This window comes from Sapajus apella, unplaced genomic scaffold (genome assembly GCF_009761245.1).
Source record: "Sapajus apella isolate SASKATOON/1434 unplaced genomic scaffold, GSC_monkey_1.0 scaffold130, whole genome shotgun sequence".
NCBI classification, from domain to species: Eukaryota; Metazoa; Chordata; class Mammalia; order Primates; family Cebidae; genus Sapajus; species Sapajus apella.
In genome coordinates, this window is record NW_022437070.1 from 2,580,126 (window position 1) to 2,600,751 (window position 20,626).

General features: G+C 52.6%; 1 protein-coding gene across 4 annotated transcripts in view; it reads right to left on the minus strand.

Moving 5' to 3' along the window:
- MARK4 (microtubule affinity regulating kinase 4) overlaps positions 1–20,626 on the minus strand; it is a 47,584-nt gene that overhangs the window by 18,587 nt on the left and 8,371 nt on the right. For 2 of the 4 annotated variants that reach the window (XM_032262659.1, XM_032262660.1), the window contains exons 3-12: positions 16,138–16,191; positions 15,939–15,987; positions 14,845–14,910; positions 14,685–14,755; positions 13,594–13,650; positions 8,634–8,870; positions 3,728–3,847; positions 3,124–3,223; positions 859–968; positions 593–752 (exon numbers count right to left, since the gene is read on the minus strand). In XM_032262659.1, the coding sequence (XP_032118550.1) occupies positions 593–752; positions 859–968; positions 3,124–3,223; positions 3,728–3,847; positions 8,634–8,870; positions 13,594–13,650; positions 14,685–14,755; positions 14,845–14,910; positions 15,939–15,987; positions 16,138–16,191 (1,024 nt within the window). Of the gene's footprint in view, positions 1–592; positions 753–858; positions 969–3,123; positions 3,224–3,727; positions 3,848–8,633; positions 8,871–13,593; positions 13,651–14,684; positions 14,756–14,844; positions 14,911–15,086; positions 15,206–15,938; positions 15,988–16,137; positions 16,192–20,626 lie in introns of those variants that run through there. The other 2 variants (XM_032262661.1, XM_032262662.1) reach the window with 2 other exon arrangements.

Below are 20,626 nucleotides of genomic sequence, written 5' to 3' on the forward strand. Positions count from 1 at the left end.
AAGTAAGAGGCAAAGGAAAAACCACACAAACAGAGAGGAAGCAGGACAGAGAGTATCTGTGTTGGGTCTGGCTGCTTTTCCAGTTTTATTTGTTTTTTGAGACAGAGTCTTGCTCTGTCACCCAGGCTGGAGTGTAGTGGCATGATCTTGGCTCACTGCAACCTCCGCCTCCTGGGTTCAAGTAATTCTCCTGCCTCAGCCTCCCAAGCAGCTGGGATTATAGGGGCACACCACCATGCCCAGCTAATTTTTTATATTTTTAGTAGAGACAGGGTTTCATCATATTGGCCAGGCTGGTCTTGAACTCGTGACTTCGTGATCCACCCGCGTCAGCCTCCCAAAGCGCTAGGAATATAAGTGTGAGCCACCACGCCCGGCCTGCTTTTCCAGTTTTAATCCCTTCCTGAGCCTGGCTGTGCATTTCCGCCACCAAGTTCCATGCAATGCCGCATGTCTTCAGAAGACGTTCCTCCCTCTCTGCAGTTAGCTCCAGTGGGTTTCTGTTGCTTGCCAATCAGAGAACCCTGACATAACTGCCAATCTGGGCCTTGGGGAGGAGGAGGGCACGTGAGGGCGAGGGCCTGGTACTTACAGAAGTCGCTATGCCTGCGCTGCCGATGGTAGGTGGAAGAGGAACTCCGCTGCCCTTTGCTGTGGCTGGTGCCTTTGCTGGAACTTGTTCCATTGGTGGTGTCGCTGGGCGCCCGCACCCGTGCCAGGGCCAGCCCTGGGGCACCCCGGTCCCCACCCTCCTGTGAGAGGATGAAAGATGAGGCTCCTCCGCACCCCATCCCCCCTGCCCCCCAAGTCCCTCCACCCAGGCATCACACATTCCCGAGGGCCCCGGTGCCCTCTGACCTCAGTCTTCCTGCCCAGCAGGAGGTAGGTGGCGGTCACTTCGTTGTACTTCTGGCTGGTCAAGGCCTCTTTGATTTCTTCCCGTGTGTAGCCCATACCCACCATCACCTCTGGGGGGGGGATGGAGAGAAGTTTCAGACTCCTAGAACTTAAACCACCCATTTCTTCATTCTTTTTTTTTTTTTTGAGACAGAGTTTTGCTCTTGTTGCCCAGGCTGGAGTGCAATGGCGTGATCTCGGCTCACCACAACCTCTGCCTCCCGGGTTCAAGTGATTCTCCTGCCTCAGCCTCCCAAGTAGCTGGGATTACAGGCATGCACCACTATGCCCGGCTAGTTCTGTATTTTTAGTAGAGACAGGGTTTCTCCATGTCGGTCAGGCTGGTCTTGAACTCCTGACCTCAGGTGATCCGCCCGCCTTGGCCTCCCAAAGTGCTGGGAGCCACTGTGCCCAGCCCCACTTGCACTCATTCCTGCAACTTTCAGTGACGTCTACTCTCTGACCTGTCCTGTACCCATCCTCCCTTCCCAACAGCACATTGATTTCCTTTGAAAGAACATTCTCTCCCCGCTCAGATCATGTGGATGGCTGCCCTGCTCCAACCCTAAGGCAGGCAGATAACCTAAGTCCAGCTTAGTGCATTCTACACCCAAAGCCACACTGACTGGTTCAGGGCAGGTATGTGACCCAGATCTGCTTGCCTCCTGGGGTGAGAGCAGCGTGGGAAAAAGCTACCACAGAAAACATTCCCAACAACTGTCTCTGAGCACCAGGATCCAACTGTGCCTGAAGGCTGCAAACTCTGTTTATTTTAGTTATGTGACAGAATGAATTCTCACTATTAGGTTAAACCATACAAAATTGGTGGTACTGATGATTTTTAAACAGTAAAAGGGCAATTTCACATGGTTCAACTTTTTGTTGTTTTCAACCTATTAATATAATTAGGTTGGTGCAAAAGTATTTGTGGTTTTTGCCATTTGTTTAATGGCAAAAACTGTAATTACTTTTTCTTTTTAGATGCAATTTCACTCTTGTCGCCCAGGGTGGAGTGCAGCGGCATGATCTCAGTTCACTACAACCTCCGCCTCCCAGATTCAAACAATTCTCGGGCCTCAGCCTCCTGAGGAACTGCGATTACGGGTGCCTGCCACTGCACCCGTCTAACTTTTGTATTCTTAGTAGAGAAGGGGTTTCATCATGTGGGCCAGGTTGGTCTCGAACTCCAGACCTCAGGTGATCTGCCCGCCTCAGACTCCCAAAGTGCTGGGATTATAGACCTCAGGTGATCTGCCCACCTCAGCCTCCCAAAGTGCTGGGATTATAGACCTCAGGCGATCTGCCCACCTCAGCCTCCCAAAGTGCTGGGCCACCACGCCTGACCCTTTTTCTTTTTTTGAGACAGGGTCTCGCCCTGTCGCCTGGAGTGCAGTGGCGTGATCATAGCTCACTGCAGCCTCCAACTCCTGGGCTCCAGCAACCTCCCTACTTCAGCCTCGTGAGTAACTGAGACTACAGGTGCGCACCACCATGCCTGGCTAATTTTTTTATCTTTATTTTTTTGTACAGATAGGGTCTCCCTGTGTTGCCCAGGCTGGTCTCCAACTCCTGAGCCCAACTGCTTCTCCTACCTTGGCCTCCCAAAGTGTTGGGATTACAGGCATGAGCCACTGCACCCGGCCTTCCCAAGCCAGTCTCAAACTCTTGGGCTCAAGTGATTCTCCTGCCTCAGCCTCCCAAAGTGCTGGGATTACAGGCTTGAGCCACCTCCCCTGGCCAAAGTTTGCCTTTTTTAGAGATGGAGTCTTGTCTGCTGCCCAGGCCAGAGTACAGTGGCATGATCTTGGCTCACTGCAGCCTCTGCCTCCCAGGTTCAAGCGATTCTCTTGCCTCACCCTCCCAAAGTGCTGGGATTACAGGCATGAGCCACCTCACCTGTTCTCGTTTTGTCTTAAGATCAGAGTGAACATGGGCCGGGGGCACTGGCTCACGCCTGTGATCCCAGCACTCTGGGAGACTGAGTTGGGCGGATCACCTGAGGTCAGGAGTTTGAGACCAGCCTGGCCAACATGGTGAAACTGTGTCTCTACTAAAAATACAAAAATTAGCCGAGCGTGGTAGCCGGCGCCTGTGATCCCAGCTACCTGGGAGGCTGAGGCACAAGCATCTCTTAAACCCGGGAGGCGGAGGCTGCAGTGAGCCAGGTTGCATCCTGTCACCCTGCATTCCATCCCGGGTGACAGGATGGCTCTCCCTGACCCTCACCAATTCTCTTGGTGTCCCCGAAGTCCTCCTCAGGCTCCGTGTATGGCTTCAACTCCTCACCCTCATAGCCGATGTTGATCCATTTGTCTTTCATGATTTGCTGCAGGGATCAGGAACAGGGAAGAGGGAAGACAGGTGTCAGAAGGAACCAGGAGTCATACAGCTTCCAACCTCCCAGGGGCCCCCAGGTAGGGCTACCTGCCCTGCCCGAAACCTCCGAGGCTACCATCCAGAACTCTGGGCTCCCTAAAAGATCGCGCCTCCTGGCCCTCCCTCTCCCCCACATCCCCTGCCGGAGCCTCCTGATGCCACCCTCCCTCCTCCGCATCATCTGGGTCCCTGGCACCCTGTAATCATCCTAGGAGCTCATTAGCTAATTACTGGCAAGGCAGGGAGTGGGTGAGCCTGTCGGGGGGGTGGCGTCGGGACAGGCCTGGGAGCTTTTCCCTGGACTGCCTGTCTACCCCGACTCACCAGCAGCAGATCTTAGGTGGGCACGGGAGAGGAAAAGCGTGTCGAGAAGGCTTTTGTGGGTGGGGGCAGGCAGGGTTTGGGGGAGTCAGGAGACGAGAGGGGTCCCTGTGGGCCGTGGGGCTGGGCTCACCTCGAGAGTACAGCGTTTAGCTGGGTTCAGCACCAAGAATCTCCGCAGAATGCTCTCACAGTCTGTTGACATGTAGAAAGGGACCCGGTACTTTCCCCGGAGGACTCGCTCCCGCAGCTCCTGCAGGGAGGGGGTTACTGCAGGAGGGGCCTGTCCCCCACCCCACACATATTACACATACACACACACTAACACACTCACATGCTCACACACACACACGCTCTCACAACACATACATACACACATACGCTCACACACACTAACACACACCCACACACACTAACACACTCACGCTAGTCACGCTCACACACACACACACACACGCTCTAACACACACATATACTCACACACACTAACACACTTACATGCTCACACACACGCTGTCACAACACACATACACACACACGCTCACACACTAACACACACAAACACACCCCCACACACTCACTAACACACACACGCTCTCACACACTAACACACGCTCAGTCACGCTCACACACACGCTCTAACACACACATATACTCACACACACACGCACACACACACACACACACACACTCACACACACACACTCACACACACCCTCTCCCTCTCTCTCATCTTTGTCCCAGCCCCTCTGATAGAAGCGACAGAAGCTCTGAGTCCCAGCCCTGACAACCTGACAAGGTGGGCAAAACCCCACTCCTCTCTCCTGACCTCAGGTCCCTGTCCGTAAAATAGGAACATCATACAGATGCTGCAATTAAAAAAAGAAAACATGGGCTGGGCACGGTGCTCACGCCTGTAATCCCAGCACTTTGGGAGGGCAAGGCAGGCGGATCACCTGAGGTCAGGAGTTTGAGACTAGTCCGGCCAAATTGGTGAAGTGCTATCTCTACTAAAAATACAAAAATTAGCCAGGCAGGTGATGGCTTCCCGTAATCCCAACAGCTTGGGAGGCTGAGGCAGGAGGCTTGCTTGAGCCCGAGAGGCTGAGGCAGGAGGCTTGCTTGAGCCCGGGAGGTTGAGGCTGCAGTGAGCTGTGACTGCACCACTGCACTCTGGCCTGGGTGATTCAGTGAGACCTTGTCTCAAAAAACAAACAAACGAAAAATGGAGGGAGGCAGAAAACAAGCAGGAGTGAAGTGAGGGTGGGGGCGAACAGGAGTCCCTGGGGACACAGCCCTCTGCTGGGGACTGGTGGGCTTTCTGCTAAAAGGGCCGAAAGATGCCGGTGCCTGGGGAGCCTGCCGGGTCTGCAGATCAGTGTAAAGGGCTATTAATATTTAATCTGGATCACTTGCACGACACTTACCCCTTAGCAGGCAGGGTTCTAAGTGCTTTAAGCATATTACATCCATTTTCCCAACACCACAAAGCCCGGTTTTAATGCCCACTTTCCAGACGAGGAGGTTGAGGCCCAGAGGGGTTTGGTCACTTGCCCCAGGATTGCACAGCCAGAAAGTGGTAGGGCCTTGGGTCTGGAGCCTGTGCTGTGTGACCACCGTGCCACACTGCCTGTCACGTGACAGGGAGAAGGAGCCATCAGGCCACCACTGCCACCTCCAGCGCAGCTACCAAGCCTGATGCTGTGGCCAGATGCCAAGCTCCAGCAAAGGGCTTAACCTATGCAGATGGCTGCAAGCAGATCCTTTTTTTTTTTTTTTTTTTTAAAGAGACAGGCTCTTGCTCTGTCACCCAGGCTAGAGTGCAGTGGTGTGATCATAGTTCACTGCAGCCTGGAATTCCTGGGCTCATGAAATTCTCCCACTTCAGCATCCTAAGCAGCTGGGACTACAGGCAGGCAGCACAATGCTGGGCTAATTTTAAAAATATGTTTTGCAGAGACGGGGTCTTGAAATGTTGCCCAGGCTGGTGTCAAACTCTTTTTATTTTTTTGAGATGGAGTCTTGCTCTGTCGTCCAGGCTGGAGTGCAGGGGCAAGATCTCGGCTCCCTGCAGCCTCCGCCTCCCAGGTTCAAGAGATTCTCCTGCCTCAGCCTCCCAAGTAGCTTGGACTACAGCAGCTGTGTGCCTCCTTTGCCCAGCAAGGCCTGGGGTGCCTGCTGGGGACACCAGGACAGCAGAAAGTGACGAGGGAAAAGGTCTCTTTGCTTCACACTTGAGGCTGACAAAAATTATTCTGTGACAGCACCTCCCCACCGCAGGCTTCAGCTATGGCCTGGATGTCACAAGCTGTTTTTGTTTTCGTTTTGTTTTTGAGATAGAGTCTTGTTCTGTCATCCAGGCTGGAGTTCAGTGGCATGATCTCGGCTCACTGCAACCTCTGCCTCCCTGGCTCAAGTGATTCTTCTGCCTCAGCCTCCTGAGTAGATGGGATTACAGGCGTGTGCCACTACGCCTGGCTAATTTTTGTATTTTTAGTAGAGACAGGGTTTCACCATGTTGGCCAGGCTGGTCTCGAACTCCTGACCTCCAGTGATCTGTCCTAAATGAGTACTTTGCATCCCTGATCTCAGCAAGTCCTTAAAAATCACTGCCACGACGTCGATGTCTTTTTTTTTTTTTTCTTTTTCTTTTTCCACTTGACATCCGATTTTGGGAGAGAGGTTGGTGTTTTTATGATCCTCATTGAACAGAAGGTGAGACTGAGGCTTAGAGAGGCTGGCTCTTTGGCCAAGGCCACTGTGAAGAAGGGCCTCCCTCCTCTTTGTCACTCAGGGCTCTCCTTTGATGGCCTGTCCTCTGCAACTATTTCCCTGACTTTCCAATTTCAGATCACACTACGCAGAGCAGGACAGGGCGTTCCAGCTGCAGAATTCCTGCTCCAATGCACCCTCAACTGCAATCGAGAGGAAACATCAGGCAACCCAAATTGAGGGACATTCTGCAAAACTGGCCTGAATTAATCGATCATGTCAATGTCACAAAAGACAAGAGAGAGGCTGAGGGCTGTTCTGGATGAAAGGAGACATAAGAGTCAGTGCAGCTAAACGCAATTCGGGGACCCGGATGGATCCCTGACCAGGAAAAAAAAAAAGTAGCTGCCAAGGATATTCCTGGGATGACAGATGAAATCTGAGTATGGGCTGTGGGGTAGAGGCCAGGATTATACCACTGCTGTATTTCCTATATGTCACCGCCAACAGGAAAATGCCCCTGGTCTCAGGAGATAACCTGCTGTCACCTTGAGGGATAAAAGGACACAGTGTCTTCGACTAACTGTCAAATGGCCCATCAATACCGATGATGCCAGCAGAGATCACGTGCAAATACAGACGGATGCAGCAAACATGGCCACAGGCCAGCGACTGTGAATCTCCTGAAATGCATCATGTGTTCTATGCTCTATTCTTGCTACTTTCCCGTAGATTGGCCATGGTTCAAAATAAAAAGTTCAAAGGAAAAAAAAAAAGCAAGACACAACTCGGCCCACGCCTCCCACCCCCTTACCATAATGCCCCCACCCCGCATAGCACTGGCCAGCATCCGATACCATATCTAGTTTATTTCTTTTCTTTGCTGCCTGGCGCAGTAGGCAGTAGTCCGGGAAGACAGGAATTGTTTTGTTTGAAGCAAAGTGCACAACTGAATGGTTTTTAGTATATGCACGGAGTTGCACAATCATTACTACGTTCAATTTTTTTTTTTTCTTTTTTTTTGAGACAGAGTCTCGCTCTGTCGCCCAGGCTGGAGTGCAATGGCATGATCTCAACTCACTGCAACCTCTGCCTCCCAGGTTCAAGCGATTCTCCAGCCTTAGCCTCCTGAGTAGCTGGGATTACACATGCCTGCCACCACACCCAGCTAATTTTAATATTTTTAGTAGACAGGGTTTTACCCTGTTGGCCAGGCTGGCCTCAAACTCCTCATCTGAAAGTGATCTGCCCGCCTTGGCTCCCAAAGTGCTGGGATTACAAGCGCCTGCCATCCAGTTAATTTTTGTGGTTACGCCCAATTAATTTTTGTAGTTTTTGTAGAGACAGGGTTTCACTACATTGGCCAGGCTGGTCTTGAACCCCTGACCTCAAGCGATCCATCCACTTCGGCCTCCTAAAGTGCTGGGATTACAGGCGTGAGCCTCTGTGCCCAGCCACTACATTCAATTTTGAACATTTTTCATCGCCTCAAAAGAAACCCTGCACCCTTTAGCAATCAACTTCCAACTACTCCCTCCTCCCCCACCAGCCTCAGGCACCCAGTAATCCACTTTGTCTCTATGGATTTGTCTATTCCGGACGTTTCACATTAATGGAATCATATACTCTGTGGCCTTACGTGACTGGCTTCTGTCACTTAGCACAATGTTTTCAAGGTTCACCCATGGCATAGCATATACAAGGCCAGGGATTTTTGGTTTTAAATTTATTTTGGAGACATGGTCTCCCTCTGTGACCCAGGTTGGAGTGCAGTGGCACGATCTCGGCTCACTGGAGTCTTGCACTCCCGGGTTCAAATGATCCTCCCACATCAGCCTCCCAAGTAGCTGGGACTACAGACGTGCACCATTACGTCTGGTTAATTTTTGTATTTTTTGTAGAAACAGGATCTCCCTATGTTGCCCAGGCTGGTCTCGAACTTCCTGGCTCAAGTGATCCTCCCACCTCTGCCTCCCAACGTGCTGGGATTATAGGCATGAGCCACCACACCCAGCCAGGCAGGAGTTTTTGCCTTACACGCAAAGCCCCAAACAGAACATGACACAGAGAGCCAGGCCATAAACATTAACTCAGTGAACGGATGAGTCAGGATTTGAACTCAAGCCTATGAGCTGCAAAGATCCTGCTCTTAACCCCTGCATGGCACGGTCCACTCCAGCTGGCCTCACTGCCGTGAGGACTGGAATCCTGCCTATCCCATCTTCCCACGGCCCCGCCACTGAGGCCTTCTGCAGGGGAGGTATGTGGGGGTGGGGGCCTGACTGTGGGGAGGGGCCAACACCCCCATGCCCAGCCCCTCCCAGTACCTTGAGGTTATGCCCATCAAAGGGCAGGGAGCCGCTGACCAGGGTGTACAGGATGACCCCCAGGCTCCAGATGTCCACCTCCGGTCCATCGTACTTCTTGCCCTGAAACAGTTCTGGGGCGGCGTATGGGGGGCTCCCACAGAATGTGTCCAGCTTCGAGCCCAGCGTGAACTCATTGCTGAAGCCGAAGTCAGCAATCTTGATGTTGGCCTCGGCGTCCAGCAAGAGGTTCTCGGCCTAAGGGGAGAGGAGGAGAGGGTGGAGAGTGGGACTCCAGGCCAAAGCCCTTCATGGACGTGGGAGGCAGACAGGAGCGCAGGCTCTAGGGCTGGCCCACGGGGATCAACTCTCAGGCCCGGCCCTTACTCTCTGCCTGACCTTAGGCAGCGACTTTACCTCACTGGGCCTCAGTTTTCTTATCCATAGAATGAGGATAATCACCCCATCTTTAAAAAAAACAAAAAGCCGGCCGCAGTGGCTCACGCCTGTAATCCCAGCACTTTGGGAGGCTGAGGTGGGCGGATCACCTGAGGTCAGGAGTTCAAGACCAGCCTGACCAATATGGTGAAACCCCATCTTTAAAAAAAAGAAAAGAATGGGGATAATCATAGTCCTTACCTCACAGCGTAGTTTGAGAATTATGAGTTAATCCACATAGAAAACCTAGAATAGGCCAGACACGGTGGCTCATGTCTATAATCCCGGCAATTTGGGAAACCAAGAAGGCGGATCCCCTGAGGTCAGGGGTTCGAGACCAGCCTGGCCAACATGGTGAAGCCCTGTCTCTACTAAAAATACAAAAATTAACCAGGCATGGCGGTGCGTGCCTGTAGTCCCAGCTATTTGGGAGACTGAGGCAGGAGAATTGCTTGAACCTGGGAGGCAGAGGTTGCAGTGGGCCACGACTGCCTCTGCATTCCAGCCTGGGTGACAGAGTGAGACCTTGTCTCAAAAAAAAACAAAAACAAAAACCTAGAGACCAGGTGCGGTGGCTCACACCTGTAACCCCAGCACTTTGGGAGGCCGAGGCGAGAAGATCACCTGAGGTTAGACTTCAAGACTAACCTGACCAACATGGTGAAACTCCATATCTACTAAAAATACAAAATTAGGGCCGGGCATGGTGGCTCACACCTGTAATCCCAGCACTTTGGGAGGCCAAAGCAGGTGGATCACTTGAGCTCAGGAGTTTGAGACCAGCCTGCCCAACATGGTGAAAACCCGTTTCTACTAAAATACAAAAAATTAGCTGCGCTTGGTGGCCTGTAATCCCAGCTACTCAGGAGGCTGAGGCAGGAGAATCGCTTGAACCCGGGAGGCGGAGGTTGCAGTGAGCCAAGATTGTGCCACTGCACTCCAGCCTCGGCAACAGAGTGAAACTCCATCTCAAAAAAAAAAAAAAAAGAAAGAAAGAAAAAGAAAGAAAACCTAGAACAATATTTTACACCCAGTGAACACTATGTAAAATTCTATTGTCCCGTGTGGTCTGCAGAGCTGGGAGTCTTCAGGTAATCTCCTGCCCCTGTTGGGGCCTCAGGTTACCAGCAGAAACGAAATAAGGCCTGAGTGCTCAAGACCCAGAAAAATAAAAGCAATAATTTAATCCTGGCTGCATACCTACCATGCACTGGCCTCTGTGGACTATGGATTATGACAGTGTCCGTCTACATAATGTGAAGGTGAAACTATAGATTCGTGGAGAATTCCAGCTGCAAATCCCGGCTCCACCACTCACTCACCATGTGACTTTAGGTGGGTTACCAGACCTCTCTGTGCCTCAGTTTCCTTGTGTGTAAGCTAATGGTGATCACGGCACCTGCCTTATAGGCAGTCATGGGGTTGTCTTTTTTTTTGTTTTTTTTTTTTGAGATGGAGTCTCACTCTGTCGGTGGAGTGCAGTGGCACTATCTCTGCTCACTGCAACCTCCGCCTCCCGGGTTCAAGCGATTCTCCTGCCCCAGCCTCATTAGTAGCTGGGACTACGAGCACACACCACCACACACAGCTACATTTTGTATTTTTAGTAGAGAAAAGGTCTCGTCATGTTGGCGATGCTGGTCTCGAACGCCTGACCACAGGTGATCCGCCCACCTTGGCCTCCCAAAAAGTGCTAGGATTACAGGTGTGAGCCACCACGCCAGGCCAGGGACTACATCTCTTTCCCTGGCATTTGAGGCTCTGCCATCTAGCACCAAGGTCACATTTGAGTTGGTCCCCTTGGTTGGTACCCCTGGTGTACTAACAGGACCCCAAAATTCGTTTTAGCTGCCTCTGGGACCCTCCACCAGGGGCGTGCAACCTCCAGGTTAATCATGGAAGCCTCTAAGGTGCTCCCTCCAGGGTTGTATAAAGGGACACCGTAGCCCAGCAGAGGGAAGGGAAGAGACGGTGAGCACTTCAACCTCTACAGCAATTTGTTTTTTGTTTTCATTTTTTATTTTTTTTTTTCAGATGCACTTTTTTTTTTTTTTTTTTGGGATGGAGTCTTGCTCTATTGCCCAGGTTGGAGTGTCTCCTGAGTTCAGACTGGTCTCAAACTCCTGACCTCAAGTGATCCGCCCATCTCGGCCTCCCTAAGTGCTAGGATTACCGGCATGAGCCACCACACCCAGCCTTCAGATGCACCTTCTGCTTTCGTATGTTTTCTTTTTTGTTTTTAGAGACAGGGTCTTGCTCTGTCTCCCAGGTTGGAGTGCAGTGGAGCGATCGTGGCTCAGTGCAGCCTCAACCTCCTGGGCTCAAGGGATCCTCCTGCCTCAGCCTCCTGAGTAGCTGAGACCACATGCATACAAGCTAATTTTTTACAATTATTTTTTGTAGAGATGAGGGTCTTGCTGTGTCGCCCAGGCTGTTCTCGAACTGCTGGGCTTGTCAAGCAAACCTCCCACCTTGGCCTTCCAAATTTCCAGGACTATAGGCGTGAGACTGCACCTGATACTCCATAGGAATCTGGCTGTGGAATTTTATGTCTTTGGAATCCAATAACAGTTTTTTAAATGGTGCTTGTGGCTGGGCGTGGTGGCTCATGCCTGTCATCCCGGCACTTCGGGAGGCCAAGACAGGCAGATCACTTGAGGTCAGGAGTTTAAGACCAGCCTGGCCAATGTGGTGAAACCCCATCTCTATTAAAAATACAAAAATTAGTGGGGCACAGTGGTGCACACCTGTAATCCCAGCAACTCAGAAGGCTGAGGCAGGAGGATCACATGAACCTGGGAGGCCAAGGTTGCAGTGAGCTGAGATTCCAGAGCTTTGGGGGAGCGGAGGTGGGAGGATCGCCTGAGCCCGGGAGTTTGAGACCAGCCTGGGCAACAGAGTGAGACCCTATCTCTATAAGAAAATTAAAAATTAGCCAGGCATGGTGGCTCACACCTGTGGTGCCAGCTACTCAGGAGGGCTGAGGCGGGAGGACGGCTTAAGCCCAAGAGGTCGAGGCTACAGTGAGCTGTGATGGAGCCATCACACTCTGGCATGGGCAAAACCCAGCCCTTCCTGATAAATAGTTCCAGAAGCATTTCCTTAAAGCACTTAGCACGCTGCCTAGCACACAGGTGCTTGTAAACAATAGTCAAGACAACTGAATTAGAGCAACCAAATGTCCAACCACCTGGTCCTGGAGGAGGCTGAGAGGTGCAGGGGAAGGTGTGGGGTGGGGGCCCCGGGGCCACAGGCACTCGAAGGGCTCCCGGCTCAGCTCCGGTAGGCAGCTGAGTCTCTTCCTGCCTAATACTGGCCAAGGTGGCTTTTCTCTCTTTTTTTTTTTTTTGAGACGGAGTTTCGCTCTTGTTACCCAGGCTGGAGTGCAGTGGCGCGATCTCGGCTCACCGCAACCTCCGCCTCCTGGGTTCAGGCAATTCTCCTGCCTCAGCCTCCTGAGTCGCTGGGATTACAGGCACGCACCACCATGCCCAGCTGATTTTTTGTATTTTTAGTAGAGACGGGGTTTCACCATGTTGACCAGGATGGTCTCGATCTCTTGACCTCGTGATCCACCCGCCTCGGCCTCCCACAGTGCTGGGATTACAGGCGTGAGCCACCGCGCCCGGCCTTTTCTCTCAAAGCCCTTTCTCGAGCAGGGCGCAGTGGCTCACACCTGTAATCCCAGCACTGTGGGAGGCCGGGACGGGCAGATCACTTGAGGTCAGGAGTTTGAGACCAGCCTGGCCAACATAGTGAAACCCTGACTCTACTAAAAATACAAAAATTAGCCGGGCGTGGTGGCGTGTGCCTGTAATCCCAGCTACTCAGGATTCGGAGGCAGGAGAACCACCTGAACCCAGGAGGCGGAGGCTGCAGCGAGACAGCACCGCGCCACTATACTCCAGCCTGGTGACACAGTGGGACTCCGTCTCAGTGGCAAGTACCTGTAATCCCAGCTCTTTGGGAGGCTGAGGAGAATCACCTCAACCCGGGAGGCAGAGGTTGCAGCAAGCTGAGATCGGGACACTGCACTCCAGTCTGGGTGTCAGAGTGGGTCTCTATCTCAAAAATAAAAATTAAAAAAAACCTTTCTCAAGTTCTCAGATTCCTGTGGCTCTGAGACCCTTTGGGCAGAGCGACCCTGGGTCTCTGCAACCTGAATCCCCAAGGAGTCCTGAATGTCCCAAGGTCTGAGAGCACCAAGGTCCGAAAGGCTCTGAGGGCGGCAAACCCTGTATCACGCCCGGCGTCCTTGTCCGGCAGCACGCAGTATCCAGGCCCGTTCTGGGACACTTTGTTTCTCTTGCTTTGTTCACTTCTCCTATCCCCTCCTCCCCATCCGCTCCCCAATCTGCTGGCCTTGTTTCTGCCACAAAAGCTTGGGAAAGGGTCAAGGGGGTGCTGGGTGCGGAGGGAGGAGCCGGAGCAGACAACGGCTGGGGGAGTTTGCTGGAGGGCAAGGGAACCAGGGAGGCACAGGGACAGAGGAGTCCGTGGGCTGAGCAGGGGTCCTCGAGGTCACCGAGGGGCAGGGGCTTACCTTCAGGTCCCTGTGTACAATGTTTTTCTGGTGACAATAGTGCACAGCCGAAACAATCTGGGAGGGAGGGGAAGGTCAGTTATTTGCGGCTCATAAACCCTCAGCCTCCCTGAGCCATCTGTCAAGCCACTCACAACGGGACCCCTGGGCCTCAGGCCTCCCCAAGGCACAGGCCGAGACCTAGGGCCTCGCACCCTGACTCAGTCACAGGAAGAGGTGCCTGTGGAACCTCCACCAGGACACCCCCATGCCCAGGGATGTTGGAACCGAGGCATGGGGACCAACCCTCTCTTAACCTTCACACCTGGAAACTCCCATGAAGACATCCCAAGACATGCCATCCCAACTCAGCAGGGCTTACAGGCCTTGGATTCAAGACAGCTGCATCGACGGAGCTACAGTCCCAAAGAGACACCCTCACACCTGCACATCTCACCCACACACCTGGGCGCCCTCACACCTGCACATCTCACCCCACACACCTGGGCGCCCTCACACCTGCACCTCCTCTCACCCCACACACCTGGGCGCCCTCACACCTACAAGTCCTCTTACTCCACCCATGGCCCACTTCCACACTCTTAGATACCTGCGTGTCCTTGCTATCACACACCTGGGTACTCACACACATGGACACCCATGTATCAGCACACCCTGGCACCTACAAACTTACACAGCCACTCCCCAGCCCCCTCTTGCCCATCTACCTGGGGTGCCCTACACTCTCTTCCCTGCACACCTGGGCACCCACATACTTACTTCCCAGACATCTTTCACACCACTCCGCCACACTCACACCTGGCACCCTGGTGCCCCCTCGCCCACACACCCACGTGCTGGACACACCCATGTGCCTTCCACATGCAACACCTGCACACCGGGGTGCCTTCATGCCCAAACACCCTCTCACCCACCCAACGGGGCACCTGCATACCTACATCCAGATGCCCTCACATCTGGGCCACTGCACACCCAGGACACCCAACTCTGCACCTTCACCCCTGCCCAGACTTAAGCCCCGCCCCCAGGTCAGGGGACACCCTCCCAGGGACCCAGGCAGCCCCCAGTCCCCCCCTCAGCCCTGCCCCGACCTGTCGGAACTTGGCTCGAGCTTCCTTCTCCTTCATGCGGCCGTGCGACACGAGGTAGTCAAACACTTCTCCTGCAGGGCAGAGGCCGGGCGGGCTCAGGGCCAGGTGCAGGGGCGGGGAGGGCGGCAGGGGGACGGGGCGGAGGGGGCGGGCGGCTCACCGGCACTGGCATACTCCATCACCAGGTACAGCGTCTTCTCAGTCTCAATCACCTCGAAGAGCTTCACTGCAATGGTCGGGGGCAGTGCGGGGCGTTAGGGAGAAAGGGCCCCTCCTGACCTGTACTCAGTAACTATGCAAATATGCCAACCATAACCCGCCCCCTCCCCCCACACTCAAGAACACTCAATGGCTCCCTATTGACAGCAAGATCTTCCAAATTCCTCAGCCCCCCTCTACCACCTTTTCCACTTTCTCTCTCACAAGAATGTCAGCTCCACGAGGCCAGGGATTTGTGTCTTGTTTTCTTCCCTGCTGTGTCCCCAGGGTCCAGCACATAGCAGCCACTCAATCAATAGTTACTGAGTAAATGAATGAATGAATGAACAAATGCGGCAGCCACATCCAGGCGGAGCTAAACTCCACTTCTCTCACCAAAGACCCCGCTCTCCCCGCTCTGCCTAATGATAATGGCAGTGAGGATGTTGATGCTGGTGGAAATAATCAGACCAGGTCCCATCGCTCAGCCCAAACTAAGCACCTAAACGCACAACCTTAGTCAGTCCTCACAATGGCCTGGTAACAGGCCCTCTTATCACCCGTACTCCAGAAGACAAAACACAGGCTCAGAGAGGTTAAGTGACTTGCCCAAGGTCACACAGCAGTGACCCAACTATGAAAAGCCAGGTCTCTAACTTTTTTTTTTTTTTGAGAAAAAGTCTCGTGTTATTGTCCATGCTGGAGTGCAGTGGTGCAATCTTGGCTCACTGCAACCTCCGCCTCCCCGGCTCAAGCAGCTTTCCTGCCTCAGTCTCCTGAGCAGCAGGGACTACAGGCACTTGCCACCATGCCCAGCTAGTTTTTGTATTTTTAGTAGAGATGGGGTTTCACCATGTTGGTCAGGCTGGCGTTAAACTCCTGACCTCAAGGGATCTACCTGCCTCGGCCTCCCAAAGTGCTGGGATTACAGGTGTAGGTCACCATGCCTGGCAGGTCTCCACCTATTCTAACCACTGCCATTGACCACCCCCCAACTCCTTTCCAAGTGTCCCTGTTGGTGGCCTGCCCCTACACTGGCTCCCGTGCCCTCCTCACCGATGTTGGGGTGGTTTAGGCCCTTCATGATGCGGACTTCTCGGAACAGCTGGGCGTGGCCGGAAAGGAAGACAGAGGAGAGTGAGGATGGGTGGCTTGGGGGATCCTTTCCCAGGCCGACCCCCTGAAGGAGGGGTCGGGGGTCACCCGGCTATCCTGGGAGCCTGGCTCCTGCACTCCCTCATCTCCCCAGCCTCACCTTCTGCAGGCTGCTGGGGTTCAGCTGGGTTTTGTCGATGATCTTGATGGCAACCTAGAGGAAAGGAAAGGAGGAAGGAAGGTCAAGGCACCACAGGCCCCGCTGGGCTCAGTGGCTCAGGCCTGCAATCCCAGCACATTGGGAGGCCGAGGTGGGAGGATCACTTGAGGTCACGAGTTCAAGACCAGACTGGTCAACATGGCGAAACCGTCTCTACTAAAAATGCAAAAACTAGCTGGGTGCAGTCCGGCTACTCGGGAGGCTGAGGTGGGAGAACTGCTTGAGCCTGGGAGGCAAAGGTTGCAGTGACCCGAGATGGTGCCACTGCACTCCAGCCTGGCCCAGCTCAGATGGCCCTGGGATACCCTTCCTTTGCCCCATCTCCTGGTAGAGCCCCTACTCTGGGCCATTCCCAGTGGAGAGGATCTCGGGGCCTCCGGGCCTTTGCACAAGCTGTCCTGTCTCCACTGCCACCCCCACTTCTGCAGAGAAATATCCTTATTCCACAGCAGGGCCTGGCTGAGGCTGCTCCAGAGGTGGCTGAGTGGATGGGGGCGTGGCCAAGACTTGAGGGGATCACTCGCCCATCACATCTTTGTTTTGAACAGAGGACTCACGGAATAAAGAACAACTGGCTAACAGGCACTAAGCCCCCACTGCCTGGCCTGTGTGCTTTACAAATTCGAACTCTTAATCCTCACAACAACCTAAGACTATCCCTCCCATTCCCCGGCCCTTTTTGTTTGTTTTGGAGGCAGAGTCTTGCTCTGTCACCAGGGTAGAGTACAGTGCTGTTGCAGTAGTGTGATCGTAGCTCACTACAGCCTCGCCCTCCTGGGCTCAACCGATCCTCCCACCTCAGCCTCCTGAGTAGCTGGGACCACAGGCACACGCCACCAATATCTGGCTAATAGGATTATCCTCACTTTACCAATAGGGAAACTGAGGCACAGAGCAGTTCACCCACTTGGCCAAAGTTACATGGCTACTAAATTATGGGCCAGATCTAAACTTACGCAGCCTGATAGAATCTACCTCTTAAAGCTTACGACCTTTTTTTTTTTTTGAGATGGAGTTTCACTCTTGTTGCCCAGGCTGGGGTGCAGGGGCACCATCTCAGCTCACTGCAACCTCCACCTCCAAGGTTCAAGTGATTCTCCTGCCTCAGCCTCCAGAGCAGCTGGGATTACAGGCATGCGCCACCACGCCCGGCTAATTTTGCATTTTTTAGTAGAGAAGGGGCTTCTCCATGTTGCCCAGGCTGGCCTCGAACTCCTGACCTCAGGTGATCCACCCACCTTGGCCTCCCAAAGTGCTGGGGTTACAGGAGTGAGCCACCATGCCTGGCCTTTAAAACTCTTAATTCAGCCCTAGGTTTATAGTTTTCCCAAAGGGTTTTGAGGCTACTCCCCAAGAGGCCCCAAATCCATGGGATTAAAGAATTCTTCCGGCCAGGCGTGGCGGCTCACGCCTGTAATCCCCACTCTTTGGGAGGTCAAGGTAGGCAGATCACCCGAGGTCAAGAGTTTGAGACCAGCCTGGCCAACATGGTGTAACCCTATCTCTACTAAAAATACGAAAGTTAGCTGGGTGTGGTGGCGGGCACCTGTAGTCCCAGCAACTCAGGAAGCTGAGGGAGAATTGCCTGAACTCAGAGGCAGAGGTTGCAGTAAACCGAGATGGTGCCATTGCACTCCAGTCAGGGTGACGGAGCAAGACTCCATCTCAAAAAAGAAAAGAATTCTTCCCTTTGGAGGCCTCGTTTCCTTAGAGGCTGGTCCCTCTCGGAAACCCCTGGAACCAGACCCACATATAGGGAACCATGTGTTCTTCGTGAAAGAGAGGGTCCCTGAGCTTTCCTCATATTCTCACGAACGGGTTTTTAAAAATTTTGTCAAACACTTTTTATGCCAATATTGAGACGATCATATGGTTTCTGTCCTTCAGTCTGAGCATGTGGTGAAGCACATGAATAAATTGTCAAAGGGAAAACAACTTTGCATTCCCGAGAAAAAGCCAGCTTTGTCATCACGCAGCTTTCTTTGATTGATTTGCCAGGTTCTATTTGTTAATATTTTGCATGAGATTTTTGTACCTACGTCCACCAGATTGGCCTGTAATTTTGTTTCTTGTCTGGTTTTGCCCTTAAGGACAAACTAGCGCATAAAAACCTGTCAGGCAGTGGAAGTTCTTTCTTTAGTCTCTGGAATAATTGGCATAAAATGTGAACATCTGGTAGAATTTGCCTGTAAGACCAGCAGGGCCTGGTGTCTTTTGTGTGAATGGTGTGGACGGCATGAAGGGAGAGTCCATCCAAAGCAGAATTCCTTCCAATCATTTCTCTGAAGTTGAAGGAGGGGTGGGGAGGAAATCATGAAATCGCCCACCATCCTTTTTCCTCTAAGTGAGTTAGAGGCCTCATATCTAGGTTGCAAGGCGTCTGTGGACCCTTTTTGCAATAATGTTGCCATACTCAGCACAAATGCCCGCTCTGTGTAACTGAGAACACAACATGAATAAACCTGCTGTGTTCTCCAGATCACGGGAAGATTTCAAGGAATCAAAGACCATCCTTAAAACAGAGGCAGCTTCGGTTCATTTTACTTTTTTATTTTTTTTTGAGACGGAGTTTCGCTCTTGTTACCCAGGCTGGAGTGCAATGGCACGATCTCGGCTCACCGCAACCTCCGCCTCCTGGGTTCAGGCAATTCTCCTGCCTCAACCTCCTGAGTAGCTGGGATTACAGGCACACGCCACCATGCCCAGCTAATGTTTTTTGTATTTTTAGTAGAGATGGGGTTTTACCATTTACCATGTTGACCAGGATGGTCTTGATCTCCTGACCTCGTGATCCACCCGCCTCAGCCTCCCAAAGTGCTGGGATTACAGGCTTGAGCCACCGCGCCCGGCCTACTTTTTTATTTTTATTATTATTTTTTAAGACAAGAGTCTTGCTCTGTCACCCAGGCTGGAGTGCAGTGGCACAATCTCAGCTCACTGCAGCCTCTGCCTCCCAGGTTCCAGTGATTTTCCTGCCTCAGCCTCCCAGGTGGCTGGGATTACAGGAATGCGCCACCGCGCCCAGCTAATTTTTGTATTTTTTTTTTAGTAGAGATGGGGTTTTACCATGTTGGCCAGGTTGGTCTCGAACTCCTGACCTCAGGTGACCCACTCACCTTGGCCTCCCAAAGTGCTGGGATTAGAAGCATGAGCCACCGCACCCGGCCTACTTTAAAAAAAAAAATTATTATTATTTTTGAGATGGAATCTCACTCTTGTTGCAGAGGCTGGAGTGCAGTGGCACTATCTCAGCTCACTGCAACCTCTGCCTCCCAGGGTCAAGAGATTCTTCTGCCACAGTCTCCTGATTGGCTAGATTACAAGTGCCTGCCATCACACCCAGCTCATTTTTGTATTTTTAGTAGAGATGGGGTTTTACCGTGTTGGCCAGGCTGGTCTTGAACTCCCGACCTCAGGTGATCTGCCTGCCTTGGCCTCCCAAAGTGCTGGGATTACAGGCGTGAGCCACCATGCCCAGCCTTTTTTATTTTTTTTGAGACACAGTCTTGCTCTGTCAGGCAGGCTGGAGTGCAGTGGTATGATCTCTGCTCACTGCCACCTCCACCTCCCGGGTCCAGGTGATACTCCGGCTTCAGCCTCCTCAGTAGCTGGGATTATAGGCATGTGCCACCATGCCCAGCTAATTTTTGTATTTTTAGTAGAGACAGGGTTTCACCATGTTGGTCAAGCTGATCTCAAACTCCTGATCTCAAGCAATCCACCTGCCTCGCCCTCTGAAAGTACTGGATTATAGGTGTGAGCCACCACGCCCAGCCCTCTTTGATTTTATTTTTATTTTTTGAGATGCATCTCACTCTGTCACCCAGGCTGGAGTACAGTGGTGAGGTCATAGCTCACCAGAGCCTGGAACTCGTGGGCTCAAGTGATACTCCCACCTCAGCCTCCCAAGTAGCTGGGACCGCAGACATGCATCACCACACCCAGCTCCTTTTTTACAAATTTTATTTATTTTTTAGTAGAGACTAAGTCTCGCCATGTTGCCCAGGCTGGTCTCAAACTCCTGAGCTCAAGCAATCCTCCTACCTTGGCCTCTCAAAGTGCTGGGATTACAGGTGTGAGCTACCGCATCCAGCCATAGATCGGGTTTATCAACAAAAGCCACATGCATCCTTAGCAATGCAACATATCAGGCTGCGTGTGATCTGAGATTTCTTGGCAATTTCAGGGATATCTTAAATTGATTCTCTCTTTTTTTTTTTTTCTTTTTTTTTAAAGACGGGGTTTCACCATGTTGGCCAGGCTGGTCTTGAACTCCTGACCTCAGGTGATCTGCCCGCCTCGGCCTCTCAAAGTGCTGAGATTACAGGCGTGAGCCACCGCGCCCGGCGAAATTGGTTCTCTTTTCCCACGGGGGTTGTTCTGGGAAAATCGGAGATATTGGGATCCGTCCCAGAGAGTCAGGGACTCT